The sequence below is a fragment of the Chinchilla lanigera genome, unplaced genomic scaffold (genome assembly GCF_000276665.1).
Source record: "Chinchilla lanigera isolate Chin_1 unplaced genomic scaffold, ChiLan1.0 scaffold00127, whole genome shotgun sequence".
NCBI lineage: Eukaryota > Metazoa > Chordata > Mammalia > Rodentia > Chinchillidae > Chinchilla > Chinchilla lanigera.
The window spans coordinates 1,638,505-1,657,427 of NW_004955528.1; the positions used below are offsets into that span (position 1 = coordinate 1,638,505).

General features: G+C 63.1%; 2 protein-coding genes across 4 annotated transcripts in view; both read left to right on the forward strand.

Annotated features, from left to right (window-relative positions):
* Nucleotides 1–2,786: 2,786 nt before the first annotated feature.
* Nucleotides 2,787–17,416, forward strand: Rbbp8nl (RBBP8 N-terminal like). Of its 3 annotated transcripts, XM_013507497.1 has the most exons (16): nt 2,787–2,926; nt 7,890–8,021; nt 8,426–8,499; nt 8,624–8,755; nt 10,068–10,110; nt 10,550–10,645; nt 10,893–11,005; nt 11,469–11,541; nt 11,689–11,846; nt 11,931–12,013; nt 12,132–12,295; nt 12,815–13,532; nt 13,743–13,857; nt 14,221–14,291; nt 14,376–14,505; nt 15,567–17,416. In XM_013507497.1, exons 4-16 carry the CDS (start codon nt 8,695–8,697, stop codon nt 15,677–15,679), a joined length of 1,938 nt encoding a protein of 645 aa, XP_013362951.1. In that variant the 5' UTR covers nt 2,787–2,926; nt 7,890–8,021; nt 8,426–8,499; nt 8,624–8,694; the 3' UTR covers nt 15,680–17,416. The 3 variants fall into 3 exon arrangements, with proteins under 3 accessions (XP_013362951.1, XP_013362950.1, XP_005410077.1); XM_013507496.1 differs by lacking the exon at nt 8,426–8,499; XM_005410020.2 differs by lacking the exons at nt 7,890–8,021; nt 8,426–8,499.
* Nucleotides 17,417–17,970: 554 nt separating this feature from the next.
* The window catches only part of Cables2 (Cdk5 and Abl enzyme substrate 2), an 18,158-nt gene continuing 17,205 nt past the window's right edge, over nt 17,971–18,923 (forward strand). The window contains exon 1 of the mRNA XM_013507498.1: nt 17,971–18,277. The gene's annotated coding sequence lies outside the window, so the exon portion shown is untranslated. The remainder of the gene's footprint in view (nt 18,278–18,923) is intronic.

Here is an 18,923-nt window from a genome sequence, read left to right on the forward strand (position 1 = left end):
TTTTTTTTTTTTTGGTTTTTCTCCAGTACCGGGAACCGAACTCATGACCTTGCACTTGCCAGGCAGGCGCTTTTGCCGCTGAGCTAGATCCCCAGCCCCCAACTCTATTCTTATAAAAGTAAACATACTCTTGCCTTACAATTTCTTGATCACATTCCTCGGCATCGACCCCCAAGCACTGATGTCAGCATATCATTGCCGGTTCAGTGGCTGGCGTAACCCTGCAGGGCAGAATTTCCACAGGCAGGGGCTGTGCTCGCCGGGGACACGGACAGGACTGGGCGTTGAACGTGGGAAGTCCAGGCTTTACTCTCAATGTTGCTGTGACCCTAACACTCCTCCAAAACTTAATGTTATTAATTTTTTAAAATCAATCTTTTAAAAAAAAATCACTCGCTGTGCTTGTAGTCCCAGCTGCTCAAAAGCCTGAGATAGGAGCATCGTCTGGAACTGGAGACCAGCTTGAGTGCCGAAGTAAGACCCAGTCTCAAAGACAAAAATCCACCTTACTGAGGTATAATTTGCATAAAGCGAAGGTCAGTCTTTAACATACATGGCGAGCATGCCCGAAGGAGCCCTCCCCTCTGACGTCCACACCGAGCTCCAGCTCAGGAGAGCTCTCTGCCTGTTGTTCCCCCAGGACACGTCCAGTCTTGACCGTCCTCAGTGAAGTCCACATCCTCTTCCACGCGTCCTCCACATGTGGCTACTCTCACCCCATGTGGAGTCTGGAGCACACACGTCACGAGGCCCTGCCTGTTGGGGTCGCTGGGCAACTTTCCATCGCAGGGCTTGACCCCGTTTTTCGACCGTTCACCTGTCCAAGTGGGGGCCATTATAACCCCAACCCCTGTGGTGGGGACAGCCACGGGGCTGCTCGGCGGCATAGAAAAGTCCAGTTTTTGTCAGTGCTGATGTCCAGTCTGAGCCCCTGCCCCATCTGAGCCAGCCCCCAGCAGGAAGCAGCTCACTACTGAGCACCATGCGGCAGCCTCCGGGCTCCTGCCGGGCCGCCTGGAGAACCCCCTTGCAGAGGGACCTGACTCAGAGAGGTTGTGTAACTGGCCCAACATGGCCCAGCTCTCAGAGGGTGCAGTCCCAGCGTTCAAGCCTCCTCCAGACCGAAGGCTGAACCAGCCCGGAGTGAGAGCCAGCACTGCTGGGGGCACCGTGGGCCTCTGCCTTCTCTGCATGCTCCTCCACCAGGCTCACAGTGTACTCAGCCATGCACACCAGAATCGGCCCCAACATGCCACACATCAGACACACGGGCGGACACAGACGCTGAGGGCACAGCTGACCACGTTCACATGCCCACTCCTCGGCTGGGTCTGCTCCTGCTGCTACGGCGCAATGCTCGTCCTGGGCACTAAGAAGAGCGCAATCTTGCGCCCTGCCTCCCGGAGGCTGGAAGGGCTCAGGGGGCACAGGCAGACGCGGAGCCTGGGAGCGCAGGTTTCCGCATTCCCGCACAATCCCACTGCCTTGCGAGTGCTGAGCTTCCTGAGGGAGGAAGTCAGGGGCTCCCGGGCCCTGGTCCCCTCCAGGAAGGCTGTACTTCCCGGTGTTACGGCCCAGCCGACTCGCAAGCCCCCTAGTCCCACAACCATGGGGTTAGGATTTCAACATGTGAATTGGGGGGGACACAAATATTCAGACCATAGCAAACAGACGTGCGCACACACGCACACCTATACAGGTGCACATGGGCACACACTCCACTCCGCAGTCCCCACGCCCTGTCGCCCCACAGTCCACATGCGAACACACACCGTAATACCCGGGCGGAAGGGAGCAAGAGGCCATCCACAGGGGCGACGGCCTGGCCAGCGCCCGAGGTGGCCCTGCCAAGCACAGCTCCTTCCCAAGCCAGCTGAGGGGGCCACTGCGGGACTGGGGAGGGCCCAGCCCCTACCAAGCTCGGGCCCAGCTGTGCGGCCAGCAGGAGGAGGAAGTCCATGTGGTCCGTCCTCTGGCCTGGGGACGTTCCCCTCCCTGCATCCACTTGGGGGCCCTGGGGAGCCTCACCACCTCCTTCCTGCAGCTCCCTAGACGCAGGGTCCCCTGCTTCTGAGCAGAGCTGGGAAAACTGAGGGTGCGGCGGGGAGGGGGCTGGGAGGGAAGCCACCCTTCTCCGCAGAGAGCGGCCACCAAGCTGCCGCCCAGGGAACAGACACACAACAGCCCAGCACCGGCTCCTCCGGCGCGTGGGCCAGGCCAGCCGCGCTTGTCCTGCAGGGAGTCCCGCAGGGCTCCACAGGCTGACCCTCAGCCCAGCCCCCTGCCCTGCCGCAGCAGGAGCCCTGTCCGGGAGGGCGGAGCCCCGCGGGGCCACCTCCAGCTGCGGCCTCTGGAGGTCCAGTCGCTGTGCTCTGCAGGGACAGACCCTGGGCTTTCTCTCCAGTCACAGACAAGGAAACCGAGCTCCACAGGGAATCTTTCCCAGCCCAAGGTCGGCTGGAGGTGAGCTGGGCCGCGGGTGACAGGAAGGCCCCTCTGGGCCAGGGAGCTGTGCCCACTTCTGTCCCCTGCATCCGTGAAGGTCGCTCCTCCTGCTCCCGCGCGCCCCCATGCGCCCCCATTGTCCTCCTGGGCCCCACTGGATGCCCCTTGTCGCTGGCTTGGCCACCAGGGCAGCAGCACCAGCCACAGGGAAATTACGGGGAAACAATTCCGTCTCTATGCTCCCCAGCCCCAGCCTGTTCTGCCACTTTCTGGGAGATGGCAGAACCCGTCTAGCGGCTTTGGACAGTCCCTGCCTCCTTTCTGCTCCCGGCTGGGAGAAGGGGAAACCTGTCCTGCAGGTTTGGCCAAAATTCGGTCTTGTTGCCTTTGCAAGTCCACACACTGCTCACTCCTATCTCCAGGGTGGGGAGCGCGCGGCTCGGCACACAGCCCCGGAGGTCGAGGCAGGGCGAGAGGCCATGTGAGTACCCAGTGCACCAGGCAGGGCAGCGGGGGAAGCCAGGGGGCTGGGGTCGCGGGGCGGGGACAGACCGTGGGGGCTGGAGGCCCCACTCAGGTGCCTTCGGGAGGCGGGAAGAGAGGCGGGTGGCCCGCTGGGTAGCACGCGCGACTCACAACCGCCTGGTCTGGGGGCTAAGCGAGGAGGTCCGCTCACTGGGTTTCCTGGACAGGAGGCTGGGTGCGGAGGGGCAGGGCCTAGTGTGACACCGGGGCCCCAAGGAGTTCTGAGGTCTGTGAGGGGCTCCAGGGCACCTCCGTCTCTGACCTCCCTGCTGCCCAGAGCCCCCCATTGGGCAGGATCAGGGCAGCTGTAGGGGTGAGCGGTGTGCATGGTGCAGCCACCCCCAGCTCCCCCGCTGGGCAGCCCAACTCAGTGTCGCCAGCACTCGGCCCCTGCCCCCAGGCCTGGAGGCATCGAGGGCCGGCCCATCCCCGCGGAGTCGGGTTGCAGGGCCCTGGGTTACCTGAGCTGCAGAGCAGCCTGTTCCTCCGCTCAGGTGTGCACACGCACATGGGTGCACACACACGGGAAACACACGTGTGCCCAAGTGCCATGCATACACACTCGTGCCTGTGCTCGTGCCGTAGCCGTGTGCATGGAGGAGAGGGTAGCTGAGGTTGCACATGGGTGTCCCGTGACATGTACACACAAGGGTTTCTCCACATGAGGCTGCTGCTGCTGCTGCCCATAGGTACAGTGAGAGCAGCTCACATGCGTGCCCCAGTCCGTCGTGGGCCTCAGTGTCCGCGGGATGTCAGTGGCGCTCGGCAGGACCCCTCTGGATGTGGCCCGCTACCCTGAACAGGTCCAGGTTACTGGAAGCTCCTCTTTGTGCCCTGGCCAGGTCCCTCGTAAGCTGGTGACTGTAGACAGGTGACCTTTAAACAGAGGCTGCCGTGGACTTTCCTGGGTGGCTATGACACCCCGGGGGGTCCTGACACATGGAGGTTGGACCACCCCATTCCCGGCTGGCCCAGGCTTGTCACTAGCTTGGCACCGGAGTCCCTACCACATCCGGGAACCTTAACAGGATCCTTCTAGTAGCAGCATCCTGCATCAGGACTCACCACCTGTTTTCTGGTTTTGGTTTTGGTTTTTGTACCGGGAATGGAACTCAGGGCCTCACACTTGCAAGGCAAGCGTTCTGCCACTGCGCTGTCTCCCCGGCCGTCAGCACCTGTCTTATAAATGGGGAAAGTGAGGCATAGCCAGGCAAGCAAGCTGATAGAAGTCACCATAGGACAGGCTTAGCCCATCACTGAAGAAGGCCCTGCACAGAATGGGCAGAGATGCTGGAGCCATCTGGACGCCGGTTCAACTCCTGCCTCCACCAGTTCACTTCCTCTGCCTCCAGCCTCAGTGTCTGCACCTACAGAATGGGACGACAGCCAGAACTGCCTCCGAGGCCAAGCGGGCTTTGACCACACACATGTGAGCACACTCACGCCACAAACCACAGGGATTCTGTCGGCATGCCTGGCCCCAGGAGGCCCTGGCAGGAGGCAGAAGGGGAATGAGGAATCACTCAGAGATGGGCCCATCAGGGTGCAGACAGCAGGCCAGGCACCGGCTCTGAGCTCAGCCTCTTTCGTGAAGCTTTGGAGGGTTTAGCACCCCTGCAAGCCAGAAAACACCGTAGCATGACCTGAGGTGAGGGGCGGACACATGGGCAGTGGCACCTGCTGCTGCCACCGCTGCCATCAGCACAGTTGTTCGTGAATGCAGTGGACAGTCAGATGGACAGAACAGCCCCGACCCTAAGCAGGAGCAGAGTCCACTCCCGGGCACCCTCTCCCAGGAGCCTAGTGGAAGACGAGCACAGAGAGAGGGCAGTTGCTGGGCAGACATCCTTGGAGCTGTGGAGCCAGACGACGCCTTGGATCAGCAGCAGGCAGGGGGCGGAAAGGGGCAGGGGACCAGTCAAAGCCCCCAGTGACACAGGCTCAGTCGGCCTAAGGATCCCAGGGCCCCAACTGTCCCTGAGGGACAGTACTGGGAGACAGGGTGCTGGCGACACCCATGTGGGCTTCCCACTAGGCCAGGTGATACCCACCTGCTGTGGTTGCAGCTGGGTGGTGACACCCTCATCTGCGTGGGGGAGCAGATGGCACCTCCGCGGGGACAGCCACCAAGACCTGTGGGCCTGAAGGAAATGCACGGTGGCTGACCGCCTGCCTTTGCCATAGGAACCCCAGGTCTGCCCTGGACTGGGCAAGGGTTTGTCCTGCAAAAGCCTTTTTAGTCCTTGGACTTGAACTTGTCACTAGACGAGGGGCTCCTGCTGGTGGCACTGCTAGGCCCCTGGGCCATCAAGGAGGGGCAGCAGAGAGCCACAGGGTCCCCTCCGCCCTGACCCTACTTCACCTGAAGCACATAATAGCTGGTGGGATCCCTGCAGCAACCTGATATGGGGCAAAGCTGCACGTGAAACAGAGGCTCAGAGAGGTAAAGCAACTTGCCCAAGCTCCCCAGAGGCCAAAGACAGGACAGGAGCCACGCCAGAGCCCTGCCTTAGCCCACTGCCCAGGCTGAGGCCCCAGCAGCCCTAGTAGGGGTGGGGTGCCCTCTCCTCTGAGGCACTGAGACCCAGCCTGCTAAGATTAACTCAGCTGTGGGAAACCCCTGTCTCCTCTTGGGGCACGCTACAGGGCCCTGAGGGACAGGTGGGGGCCCTGGGAGGCAGGTGGGGGTCTGAGGACCAGGCAGGGGGTCTGGGGGGTAGATGGGCCCTAGGAACAGGCAGGCCTGCAGCAAGTGCCCTCCTGGTGGGGACACGAGGAGGAAGGTGGCCTGGCCAGCCCTCAGGCTCGGTGGAGGGCTCCCTTGGAGCAGGTTCCAGTTGGTGAGATGTGCCCGGCTCAGATCTGGTCAAACGAGCACACTGCCATTGGCTGGAAGGAGCAGAACCGGCAGGCCCAGGAGCTGGTATGAGGATCCCACACAGCAGCCTGAGCCAGCCAAGTCCCAGCCCCACCCCCAGCTTGGTCTGTGGTCCAAACCCCACCTCAGGGCCCCTCTGTCCTCATCCATGAAGGCACAGAGCAGGGCCTGGCGGGTCGGTAGCGACTGACAAGGTGGCAGCTGTGACTCCCTTTGTGCTACCCCCAGGCCCAGTCCCAAATGGCAGGTGGGCACAGGCAAGCAGCCTGCTCTGTCCTTGCCCCTGCTCCTCCCTCGGGCTCGGCGTCAGCCTGGGCATCCGGGTGGGCGGTGCACCCCTGGCCAGCCCATGGACCCTAGGCCAGAGAGCTCAAGCCTCTGCCCACCCATCCATCCCACCCTGAGCAGTCCCCCTCACCCCCTCCACATCTACCCATCACAGCGCCCCCCTTAGCTCTCACTGCCAGCTTCAGAGTTCCCTGCACCCCAAGTACCCCCAGGAGACTAGCATCCTGTAAGCCCAAGCCCCAGGCCAGGCTTGCAGGCCCTCCTGACCCCTGGCACGAGGCAGTTGGGCATGTTTTTAGGACAGGGTTTCATCCCACTCGAGCCTCCGCCTGTGCCCCCAAGCACCAAGGCTTGCAGACCTTGTTCTGCCAGGGCCCACGCCCACCTCCACACCACCATCCATCTCTGAGTTCAGCTACCACACGACTCTGCAGCAGATTGGCACACTGTCCCCACTCAGCGTGCGGGAGAGTATTTCCTGCCATCCTCGGAGACCGGGAGAGGAGCAGCCAGGCAGGGCCTGCAGCTGCTCTGGGGCACAGCGAGGGACACTTGATTGGAAGGGGATGGGGCTCAGGAGACAGAACTCAGGCCCTGCCGGCGAGCCTCAGAACCGCAGTAATGTCACTGGGAACACCGCCCACCTCACCTGGACTGGAGCCCACACAGGCCTCTCCCGCACCCACGGGCACCTCAGGTTCCTTTGGGTGGTTCTTTTACGGGCGTCAGCCCAGCCCACATGGCAGGTACCAGGGGCCAGGGAAGAGCAGCCCGCTGGGCCAGTCGAGGTGGAATTTCAGGTGCAGCAGCTCAGCCCCTGCACAACCCAGCCTGAGCACGGAGGCCTGGCCAGCATCCCACCTTCCAGGGCCCTTCGCAGGCTACAGCCAGCATAGTCAGGCCACGGAGCCGCTGCGGAAACGTCCAGGCCCACACAGGGCGAGTGCACATGACATGTGGCTCCATAAGCCAAGTTCAAGTCCAGCTTCCTCTCCCCCTGTGCCAGAGAGGTGGGAACGTGACCGCTCTGAGACTCAGTTTCCCCACCTGGAGAGAGACTCCTGTGGTGTCATCAGGGTTAGATGGCTCTGGTCAAAGTGATGGATCCCCAGCATGGGGCAGCCTGCAGCTCAGGGAATGGGGCCAGAAGGACCATTCACAGTGGCCACATGGCTGGACCCTGGCCTGAGCCCTTGTCTCCCCTGAGCCTCTGGAATTCAGCTTCTCACCCTCAGCAGGGTGAGCCCCGCGCCCCACCTCCACTCTCCATTCCCAGAGCCCTCACCCACAGGTCACCATGCTCTGCCCGCCAGGCCCCCCCAGGCACCTCAGCCACTGAGCCCAGCCTTGTGCCTGGGCCTCATGGCTCTGTATGGTGCTCCGACACTTGGCCATAGATGTGAAGACCCAGCTGAGAGCCAGGCTTGGGCCAGGACCCCAAAGATTCTCCTTCCAGGCAGCTCCCAACCCATCTTCACCTCTTGGAGTCCCAGGCCCTGCTTCCCCTAGTCAAGGGCACCCACTACCCTGACCCGTAAGAGCCTGGAGTGATCGTATCTCTCTGTGCTCAAGGGGCTCTGGACCCCAGGTGCCGGGGCCATGTGCAGCGGGACACAGGCTCCTGGAGCAAAGCTCTGCTCTGAACACTGTGGGTCTCTGCGGGGCAGTTCTGGAAAATGCACATGAAACTATGTCCTCTCCTCTGTGGCCTGCGGTGAGGCCTTGGCACAGCTTATGCACAGGCTCCCTGCAGGTGTCAGGAGAGGGCGGAAGTTGGGGGCATCGCTGCACTATAGACGTGTGGTCAAGACAGCGCATGTCCTGCTGGGCAGTGACGGCCACGCGGAGAAGAAGCCACCCAGGGACATGGGGCATTGAAGGATGGGTGAGCTGAGACCCCAGGACCACACGTGGTCCCACACGCCTGTCTGCATCTGCGTGTGCTCAGCTATCTGTGCCTGTCCACGCGTGTAGTATGTGTCTGTGGGCGTCTGTGTGTGCGGGTGTGGCCTGCGTGTGCCCATGCTGTCTTGTGTGTGTGTGTACAAGGGGCACTGAGAGGGGGAGGAGGGAGAGGGCCCACAGTGGCTGGGCTCGCACAGTAGCTGATCGTGCTCCAGGAGATCTGACTCCCAGCTCCCCAGCCGGGCAGGTGTCATCTACTCTACTCCAGGAAGCACTTATATCGGGACAGTGCTGGCGCTGGTGGGCTAGACATCTTCAGGAGGACAAGGCGGCTCAGAAGGGCTGGTCGTCAAATGCCCCTTGCTCTCTGCTGTCCCTCCCCAGGGTGGCTTCAGCGGCACACCCGCACTCCTCTGCACCTGTCTTGGGGTCCGGAATCTCTGGCCCACCTCCCTAGGGTGAGCCCCGCACTATATGCATTCTGCCTTGAGGCAGACATAAGGGCTCGGCCCAACAGCGGTGGCTGGACTCTGATGCCCATAGGTCCTTCCTATGCCAACTCCTCTCCCCTCTTCCCTGCAGGCTGGAGCCAGGCGGGCGGTAGAAACACAGCCATCCCCAGACCTCGGCAGAGAGGCCAGGCGCTAGATGCCATGGAGAACTTCATAGAGTCACTGAACAAGCTTAAGGAGGTCCATGAGAAGGAGGTCCTGGGTGAGCAGCTGGGCACAGAGGGGTCCCCAGAGCCCTTAGCTGGAGAATGGTTTTGGTGGCCCAGGGCAGGCCAGGAAGCTCCCATGTGTCACCTCCAACTCTCAACCACCTTGGGACCCATCTTTCTAGAGGGGGCCTGAGCTTTAGGTGGCTGGATGCCCGGGCCAGGACCAGACCCAGCCTCAAGTGCTCCCCTCACACGGGGTTTGTGAAGACCACAGCCCCAGAGCATGGTCCGGGGGGGGGCATGTTTGAGGGCACCAGCACCTCTTGGCCACCCCCAAGCCCAGCCTCCGATTGCATCCATGCTGTGTTGTCCCAGAAGTCCACCCAAGTGGGGCTGGGTGCAAGTCACACACCTGTAATCCTAGCTACTCGGGAGGCTGAGGCAGGAAATTGCCAGTTCAAGGCCCCCTGGGCAACATAGCGAAACCCTCTGTCAAAATAAAAACAAACAAAAACACCAGTTCCGGCCAAGACCCTTGAGAAGCTCGGCTCTGTGGCCCGTCATCCAGAGCTGGGCCACAGCTCCTCCCAGAAGCGAGGTGTCCACTTCAAAGGGCAGAGTGCATGCTTCCTGCCGTCCCTGTGTCCCTGGCCAGAGCATTCCAGGAGGCAGAGCTGAAACTCCCAGTCCCTCCAGGACATGCCCCAGGCCTTGCACTCCGGCCTAGTTCCCCACCAGTCAGGGATTCACCTCCTCCCTACCCCTCCCAGTGCCAGCCCCGCCCAAGGCCTCCCAGACAGCACCCAAAGGGGCTGGTTATTTCTGGAGCATCCCAGAGGCACAGAGGCTTGGGCAAGACCCCCAGTCCACAGTGGATGACACAGATATAATGATCCAGGCATGATGGCACATGCCTGTAATCCCAGCACCCTGGGAGGCTGAGGCAGGAAGACTGCAAATTTGAGCCCAGCCTGGGGAACTCAGCAAGACCCTGTCTCAAATTTTAAAATGGGGGGTCAGGGCTGGGGCTGTACCTTGGTGCAAACGCTCTTGGCTCAGTCCCCAGGAGGGAATCTTATAAGGTCTTCCCCACAAGGTCTCTAAGTTCACACCAGCACCTCCCAAAACACAGCCCCTCTTGGCTCCCGTGAGGCCACTCTCAGCGGGGGGTGGGGGGGCATATCCCAGTAGGCAGACACAAAGCCCAGCGGAGGGGTGGCCAGGGGGTCAGGAGGCCCCGAAAGGACCCCACACATAACCAGTGACAGGAGATCCCACCTCTCGGGTCCACCCAAACCTTGCTGGGGGGTCGCTACCTGGGGATACAGCAGAGCTAGGCCTGACCTGCCCCTCCCCACCCCCCAGGCCTGCAGAACAAGCTCCTGGAACTGAACTCGGAGCGGTGCCGGTGAGTCAGCCTGGCGGGACCAGAAGGGCAGACAGCAGCCCGCTGCTCCCGGGGGCCAGGAGCTCAGACCTCCCCCCTCGCCCCAGGGTGCAGTGCTATCACTGTCCAGATGCAGAAGGGAGACTGAGACTCAGTGTGGGGGTGGGGTGAGCCCCTTGGCCAAGGTCACACAGCACGCAGGTGGTGGAGGACTGGACCCCAGGTGCACTGGCCTCCAGAGGGCGGGGCCAGCCCCTGCATCCACCTTGAGGCCTCGACAGAGCCTTCTTTGCTGCCCAACTGCCTGCCTGCCAGCTGGCAGGACAGCCAAGCTCACCTCTGCCCCAGCTGCAGCCCACCTGCAATAGCGAAGGCTACGGAGCATAGGACAGAAGTCCCTGTCCGAGGTCAGGAGGCTCTAGGCCTAGGTGGTGGCCCCACCTCAGCTGTCTCTCCGCAGGGATGCCCAGCGGGTGGAGGAGCTCTTCGCCAAGAACCACCAGCTGAGGGAGCAGCAGAAAGGGCTGAAGGAAAACCTGCGAGTGCTGGAGAACAGGTGAGTGGCCCAGCACGGCACTCGGGGACAGCCGGTGTGACGCACCGGGCAGGCCTCTCCACCGAAGGACTTCTCAAGGCCTTCAGGGCCTTCTGAGCTTCCTTCCCAGCTCAGCAGAACCCGGGGGACACTGAGCCCACAGGATGGGGACGGGTCTGGGGGCCCAAGAAACACAGTTTAGCATCCGGCAGCAGGCAGCGAGGGCTGCCGCCTCCCCTCAGCGGGGCGTCTCCCTTCCCTCCCACAGACTGCGGGCCGGCCTGTGTGACCGCTGCATGGTCACTCAGGAGGTGGCCAGGAAGAGGCAGCTGGAGTTCGAGAGCGTCCACCTGCAGAGCCTGCAGCGCATCTGTGTCCTCAGTAAGCGCCCTCTTGCAGCCCGTGTCCCCCACATCCCTTGCTGTCATGGGGGAGGGAGGCAGAGAGGGCCCCCCAGGCCTGCACTGTGGGTGCTCCACACCCCAGCTCTCAGATGAACAGCACGCAGCCCTGCTGGCTCTGGTCTCTCCGCTGGTCACCTGGAAAGGAAGTGCAGCCCTGCCCTGTGGGGGCTCTGCCCTCCGCCCTCCATGACGAGGAGGGGTTCTCACTGGGACCCTAGGACAGGCCGAGGGGGCCTCCCCCAAGCCTCCAGCCCCTCTGCTCGACAACATCCGACCATCGGCTCCTGCAGCAAGCACGCACGGGCATCTGCTGTGTACCAGGCCTTCAGCCGAGGATGGGGAGAGGGGGAGCAGTGAGACGGGGGTCCTGGACTGTGAGCGCCCCGCTCTGCCCCGGCCCGCCCCGCCCTGGCTGCTTTGCTCAGGACTCCCTTTTACAGCCAACGAGATAACCAGGCTAAAGGAGGAGAACAAGATGTTGAAGGAGGAAGTGAAGCACCTACGCAGCCTGGAGTGAGTGGGCACCCGACTCGCCCCCCACCCCCAGCAGACCCCACACGCATCCGGGGGCACTGCTGTGGAAGCTCGGGCGGCGTGCGAGGGCTGCGCCTTCCTGGCCACCTGAGGCCCCGTCCCTCAGCCGCCTTGCTTTGCCTCCAGGGACCGGCCCCCACCTCTAGCCAGGGAGGCTGCCTTGGACTCTCCCTCGCCTCTGCTGCTTTCCCCCGCCGGCAGCCGGAAGGCCAGCACCGAGAAGCCACAAGCAGGCCACGAAGAGGCTGAGGAAGACCTGGCAGGCACAGGTCCTGCAGGAGAAGGTGTGCAGGGCAAGCACAGGCCAGGGCCGAGGCGGCCCTCCCGAGGGCCTCCCAAGCTCCCTGCCACGGCCTCTCCTCCCACAGAGAAATCGGCGGGCTGCAGGACGTCTCCAGCGACCAAAATCTCCCCAGGGGGCAACCTGCCAGAGTTGCGGGCCGCAGGCATGGTGAGGCCTTCCTCTGACACTGACACGGGAGGCGTGGGTCGGGCTGCCCAAGCTCAGACAGTGGACGAGGGCAAGGCGGCGGCGGTCCAGGCCACCCTGATCTGTCCACCTTGCACAGAGCCCCCAGCGCATCTCCAACCAGCTGCATGCCACAGTGGCAGTAGTGCGGCCTGGGTCTCGGGCCTGCCTGACAGACCACAGCCCCACCGACGGGACATCTCCGCCGCCCAGCCGCAGCAGCCCATCCAGTCCAGGCTACGAGCACACCCTCCCTCTGGACAGGTGAGCCCTCTAGTCCCACCCTGTGGCCGTAGCCCGGCAGCCCAGGAGGCCCCTTCCTATGCCTCCACACACTCTTTCCTCTGGCTTGGCTCTGCTGGGCATCCTGCCCGCCAGAGTCCCTGCAGGGACACTGGGGCGTGGCCAGGCTCAGAGGTGTGTGGGGTGTGGGGCTCAGGCCTGGAGAGGGCACCCAGAAGGCCACGCCAAGCCTCGCCTCACTGCCTGAGGGCAATGGGGTTACAGAGGGCCGGCAGGTGGCCCCCGGGGGGATGGCCCTATGCGCCCACTATCCTGCTGGGGAGAAGTGGAGTCGGTGTCCAGCCCCACACCCCCATGGCCAAGCCCACCTCCCTCCACCCACTGTGGCCCCAGTAGGAGCCTATCCTCTCCCCTGCTGACCTCGGGTGACCTTGGGGTCCTCCCTCACCTCTCTGGGCCTCAGTTTCCTCACCTGTGAAATGGGGGCCTTATTGCCTCCCCTTTTTTGAGGCTTCTTCATTGAGTTTCTCCTCCCCACAGCCTCCTGCGGGCTTCCGGGTCCTCAGTCCCAGCCTACGAGTCTTTGAAGCGCCCCCTTCAGGCTGACCGCTTCTGTCTCCTGAACCGACACCTCTCCCTGCACCTCCGCAGCCTGCACAGCAGCCTCCCGGCCCCTGCCTCAGCCCCTCCCAGCCCCCAGCCCTGGGTGCTGAAGGCAGGGGAGGCCTGGGATGAGCCCGCAGGCCTGCTGGGCCTGCCCGGCACGCTGGTGGGCACGCAGGACCCACGGCTAGAGGGGGCACTACACCTGCTCCTGGCACAGCAGCAGCTGTGTGCACGGGTTCGGGCAGGCGGTGACACCCTGAGGGGCCTGCCCCCACGAAGGGGGACACCGCCCTCCCCACCAGTCGGCTCGGACTCCGACAGCCTGGAGCACGAGGTGCCTGGGGCAGCCCTGACCACAGCAGGCCTGCCTGGTGGGCAGAACCCATGGCCCACAGGCAGCTCCCTGAGGAAGGAGGCCGTGGCCACTCAGGACTACGCCTCAGACAAGCCCCTGGATCTCTCGGGCCCAGGCCGGAGCAAGGGCGCCCACGAGTCTGCCAGCCAGTCCAGGCCACTCAGCCCCAACCTTGCGCACCCTCGCAGGCCTGAGGCCCTGACTCTGCCCCGACCCCTGCCTCGCAGCCCCCAGACACTCAGCAACGGCACCCAGGGAGCCACAGAGCTGGAGCCGGAGGGGCCTCCCACACCCGCGGTAAGAGCTCGGCGCTGACCACAGGCTCAGCCAGTCCTGACCCTCCCTGCCCCCGCCGCGGTCCAGCAACCCCCACCTTGGGCCGGCCCCTCCTCCACCCCAAAGTCAGTTCCAGGGAACACTGGCCTCATTCACACTAGGAAGGGAAGGTGTGGCCCTGCGGGCTGCATCCAGGGCTGAGCACTCCGGCCACTCGCTTGCCTCCCCCAGGAGCCCTCCCAGCCTCTCCCAAGGACCCACCTCAGCCTGCTCACTGCCGCGGACACCAGAGAGAGGTCAAGGCCAGCGCCGTCCCCACAGAGCCCCCAGACTGCCACGCCCCCAGGTACAGTGAGCGCAGGGTCAGCAGCGTCCAGCCGGACGTGGTGCTGCCATGGGGAAGAAGGGCAGCACTCAGCCCTGGTGGCCCTGGGTCCAGGATGCGGTTCCTGCCACCCGCGACAGAAAAGCGCTAAGGGCCAGGCAGACCTTCCCACCAGGCTTGGTCAGGGGAGGGGCATCAGCCCCAGAGCTGGCAGGGACCCAAACACCTAAGCTCAGGGGCGGTGAAGACCCAGCCTGGGTTCAGACCCCAGCGGACACCCTGGGCAAGCCACCCAGCTCTGCAGGACTTTCTCTCTCCTAATTAGAAAGGCTCGGGTGGCTCCAGGGCTATCAACCTAGCTGACCCTTCCACCACGTCTTTCAGAGCCCAGCCAGGCTGGAGTGCAGAGGTCAGAGTCAGAGGAACTGGACGAGTCTGACACCTCCGACAGCGAGGTGGGTGCACCGCGGCATGCCAGGGAGGGGCTCTGCAGGCCAGCAGCGCTGCTCCTTGGCCTGACTGCACCCCTTTCTGCCCAGGTGAGCCTGAGCTTTGAGACGGGGGCCAAGCTGAGCGCACCAGGGGAGGAACACAGGTGCTTCTGCCCCTGGGAGCCCCAGCAGGGTCTACAGCAGAAGAGAAGGCAGGCCTTGGACCCCACAAGCAAAGGTACCTCCGCAAGGGCAGGGGGAGGGGGCACCCCTGGCCAGTGGACGCTGAAACAAGCCCTGCACTCCAGCACCAGCTCCCAAGAGCAGGGACCCAGGATCGGTTCTGTGACTCCTGACCACGTGACCACGTATCCTGAGCCTCAGCTTCCTCACTTCTCTGAGAGGACTAACACTAGGGCTCTGAGATTTCAATGAGATAAGGGCAGAAGGTCCCAAGCAGAGGGCAGAGGCCAGTGGTCCCATCATCAAGAAATGAGGGGTGTCCTAGTCCACGAGCAGCTTCCTCCCCATCCCAGGCAGGCACCCCCCAGACCCTCGTGTCCGCCTTCAGGCTGGACTAGCAACAGAGATGTCTGTTGGGCCTGAGGTGTTTTTCTCCACTGGGGACTGCGGGCTGCTCACTTGTTTGCCCAAGGTGGTGCCTTTGGATTCAGCTCCTCCTGATAAGGCAGGCAGGAGCCTCACAGCCCCAGTACCGGATATCAGGACAACCTTCCACTTCCTGCTCTGAGCACAATGGCTGAGCCTTTGAACACCTAAGCTCATAATCATGTGGCCCTGGTGTTTGCCCAGCAGGGCCTGTGGCTCAGCAGGCTGGGCTGTGGCCACCACAATGCGCCATTGTTGCCAGCAGGCTACTGCGGCCTGTGTTTGCTCGCGTGGAGAAGACCAGCACACCTTTCTTGTTTCCAAGTATTTCCTGCAGCGAGCACGCAAAAGCGTCCCGGGTGGGAGCCATCTACAGGGGGCCACCCAGCTCCTGGTCACCAGACTTGTTCCAAGCCCTCCACGAGCCAGTGACCAGGCCCAGGGGTCAGACCCTGCCTTCAGGGCCACACATCTGGGGACAGGAGCTACCCCTCTATCAAATTCTTGTGGTTCACCCTCCCGTGGGCCCCCCTTCTGCTCCTGCATCCTTGCCCTTAGGAACGGGGATGTCGGCCAGCCTCGCCCTGGTCTCCACAAGCTGCCCTCAAGGCCCTCAGCAAGAGCCAGTGTCACCTTGAGGGAGGAGGGCCACTGCCACACCTCGGCCTGACTTCTGTTCACTTCCCACAGCCTCCAAGAAGCCATGCCGGGGGAGAAGTAAAGCCGCTGAGGGCCCCGGCAGCCCAAGGAGTGCCAAGGACTGCAGCCCCTCGCCTGGCCACAGCGGCCCTGAGGAGACCTAACCAGGCCAGTGGCTCTCCATCCACCAGCAGACGCCACACCACAGCAGGTGGCCCTGGGTCCTGGCCCACGTCCAGAGGGGTCCTGGAAGCTCCACCATCTCAGAAAAGCCCTGCCAGCCCTGCCCCCCACTCAGAACAGCACCTGCTTCCTGGAGGCACATGCGGGGTAGGAGGCAGGGAGTGCTCGGGCCCCAGGCCAGCGCACCCTGCTGCTCTTCTCCAGCGGTGCCCTCCTGGACGAAATGCACCATCTCAGACCTAAAGCTAGGCAGGGCTGACAGCTGGTGGCAGCAGTCTCCGGCGCCCCCTTGTGGAGCCCAGGCAAACAAGCACCTTGCAGTGCTGGTGGCGGGAGGTGGGGATGCCAGGTGCCCTGCCAAGCAAGGTGTCCTCCCAAACCTGAGAGAGCTTGGAGAATAAACACAGAGGAAGGTGATACGTGCCCCTGACAGTGCCAAGCCACCTCTACCACCCCAGCGAGTGACAGAAGGATCTCAGTTGCCTCGGGACTGGAGGACAGAAACCCAGGGCTTCTGGGTTTGCAGAGTGTGAAGGGGAGCCAGTGGCAAGGCCCTGGGGGACACAACAGCACGTGCACCTGCCTGGAAGATCGTCCTTCTCACCCACAAGCTCCTGAGCCCTGGCCGTGCCAGCCAGCCGGGCAGCCCCAAGGCAGCTCACCTGGGGTCCCGCCAATAATACTCAGGGGTGCCCTGCTGCCTGAGGACACATCTCAGGACTCTGCACTCTGCCAGAGAAGCCTACGGGTCAGAGGCCCGGGCCCCACGGGACCCAATGAGCCAGGATGTGCAGGTGCTTGAAGCGGGGCCTATGGGTGACTCCCCCGGGTGAAGTCTGAAAGCTGCCCCTTCCAGGGCAGAGATGGGCACTGAGACCTCAGCTGGGCACCAGGGCTTGTGAGCAGACAGGAGAAGGGTCAGCGTATAACAGGAGGGGATGAGGAGGAGGAGGGGACTTCCCCAGGGAGGATGAGGAAGATGGCATCAGAAATTCAAACTTGGGTTTTAAGATATAACAGGAGTGTGTCAAGTAGGGAGAACGCACATGTACTCTAAAAAGTTGGCTAAAATCAGGACTCTGGGACAGTGGACAGACAGGAAAATGGGGAATCCCAGTGCTCTGGGGCTGGTGCAGGCGGAGCAGCTGTGGGCCCCACGGGATGGTGTAGTGGTTTAGCAAGACCCTGTCTCAAAAAATAAAAAGGGCTGGGAACATAGCTCAGTGTGGAGGGCTCAGCCCCCAGCACCACAGGTGAAAGGAGGCCAGGTGGAGGGTGCCCAGCACACTTGGGGGAGGCCGGGCAGAGGGAATAACTAGGACTCCCCCTGCCCTGCCCTGACAGCATCCAGAGCCCTGCACCCCACATTCAGGAAAAGGCCAGGGTAAGCGTCAAAGAAACTGAGGACCGCAATGGGGCAGGGGCTGGCCAGGCTGAGGCAGGAGGGTCTGCGGGACCAGCAGGAGTCTGAAGGACTCCACGGGGTCACCAGGAGTCTGCAATTCGTGTGCTGGTGGGATGGCAGGACACGGGGCATATTGGGTGAGGCCTGGGCGTAGTGGGTTCCAGGGCCACTCTTTCTGCCTGCTGGCTCAAGAAGCCAGAGGGCACCATCCCAAGAGGAAAGTCGGGTGTGTGCATGTGTGTGTGTCCCAGCTGTTAAAGGTTGCTTTGATTTTTCCAAAATGAAATAAAACACAGGCTGTGTGCTCCATTCACTGTGATCTCTGTCCAGTCTGGGCCTGCAGTCTCTTACCTGTCCCCTGGGGGAGGGGGGCAAGCAAGGGACAAACAGACCTGGGGAGAAAGCTACATTCCTACCTCAGTGTCCCTCCAGCACAGCCCAGTGCCAGAGGTGGCCCGGGACCTGTTCCCTGCTGCCCAGCAATCTTTCGTGGGTGTGGCCACAGGCACCCCCTCCCGTGGTGCTCACATCCCCCTCCCCACCCCATCCACAGCAGCTCCTCTCTGGGATCCCGGTTATTGTCCCCTAACCCCCAGGGCCTCCTGTGACAGCAGGAAGGGGTGAGGGCCAAGTGCCACTCCCGGCTCTGCACTCACAGTAGGACTCACTTGTCCCGTTTCAGACAAGCCACCCAGCTCAAGAAGGCTGGGTCACTGGCGCCAGGTCCCTCCACCGCCCCCAGCAGTGTCTGCTACTGGAACCTGAGTCTCCAGCCCACAGACTGGCGCTCCGGAGTCGGCTGACACTGGATTCCAAAAGGTGCAGTTCTTCCAATCCTGGAAATGCACGCCCTGGGGGTACACACCACACTCTCGGGCCGATCCCTACACTGCCACACGGAAGCTGCCCGCCCTCCCTCCTGGGCCTGGCAGAGGCCCAGAGGCCAATGTGGAAGGGGTGGGGATGGACAGCTGGTAGAGGAAGGTGGGCAGGAGGGCCCCAGAGTCAGGAGGGAAGTACACTGGCCCCTCACCCCGGGAGCCTGAGTGAGGACGCCAGCCAGCACCTAGCTCAGGGTGACTGCGTGCGGGCATGCGCTGAGGGTCCCGGCCACCCCGCGTCCCCTTCTCAGCCAGTTTCAGCCGGACCACACCCTGGGGTTCCCCCTTTAAAGGTAAGTAACCCCGGAAGTTGATCGCGAAGTGCAGGATCTGCAGAGCGATGTGCACGACCCAAGACCCTGCGATTCGGGGCCCGGTCGTCCCTGCGGGCAGCAGCCTCTTGTCCACTGACCCTCGGGCTCTTCTTCAGGCAGGGAGGGAAGTCTGGTGGCACGGTGGGGCGCCGCTGGAGCCAGTCTTATGCAAACCGAAGCGCCGCCGAGCGGAAGGCAGAGAGGAAGCTCAGCCCACGGACGTATGGACTGGATGGGGAAGTGAAGCGACGCATGGCCTACGCCCCGGGTCCGCAGCCTCCAATGCGCGTTCGCTGCGGCCAGGCCAGGAAACAGGGAGCTGGCGCCTCGCGGCCGCAGACAACAAAACAAGGACTCGAACCCGTGGCACCGCCTGGCTCGGACAATCGGCTCCCCAGGGTAGCGCCTAAAATGTCTCTAGGACCCAGGGGAGCGCCGTGCTACGTCACCCGCACCGGCGCCGCGCCAGCCAATGGGCGGGCACGAGGGCGATATATTTGCATGTGGGCGCGCCACAGCCAATGGGCCGGCACGAGGGAGTCATATTTGCATATGGGCGCGGCGCGGCCAATGGGCGGGGGCGCGGCGGCACGGCGCGGCGGCGCACTCGAGCATGGCCGCGGCC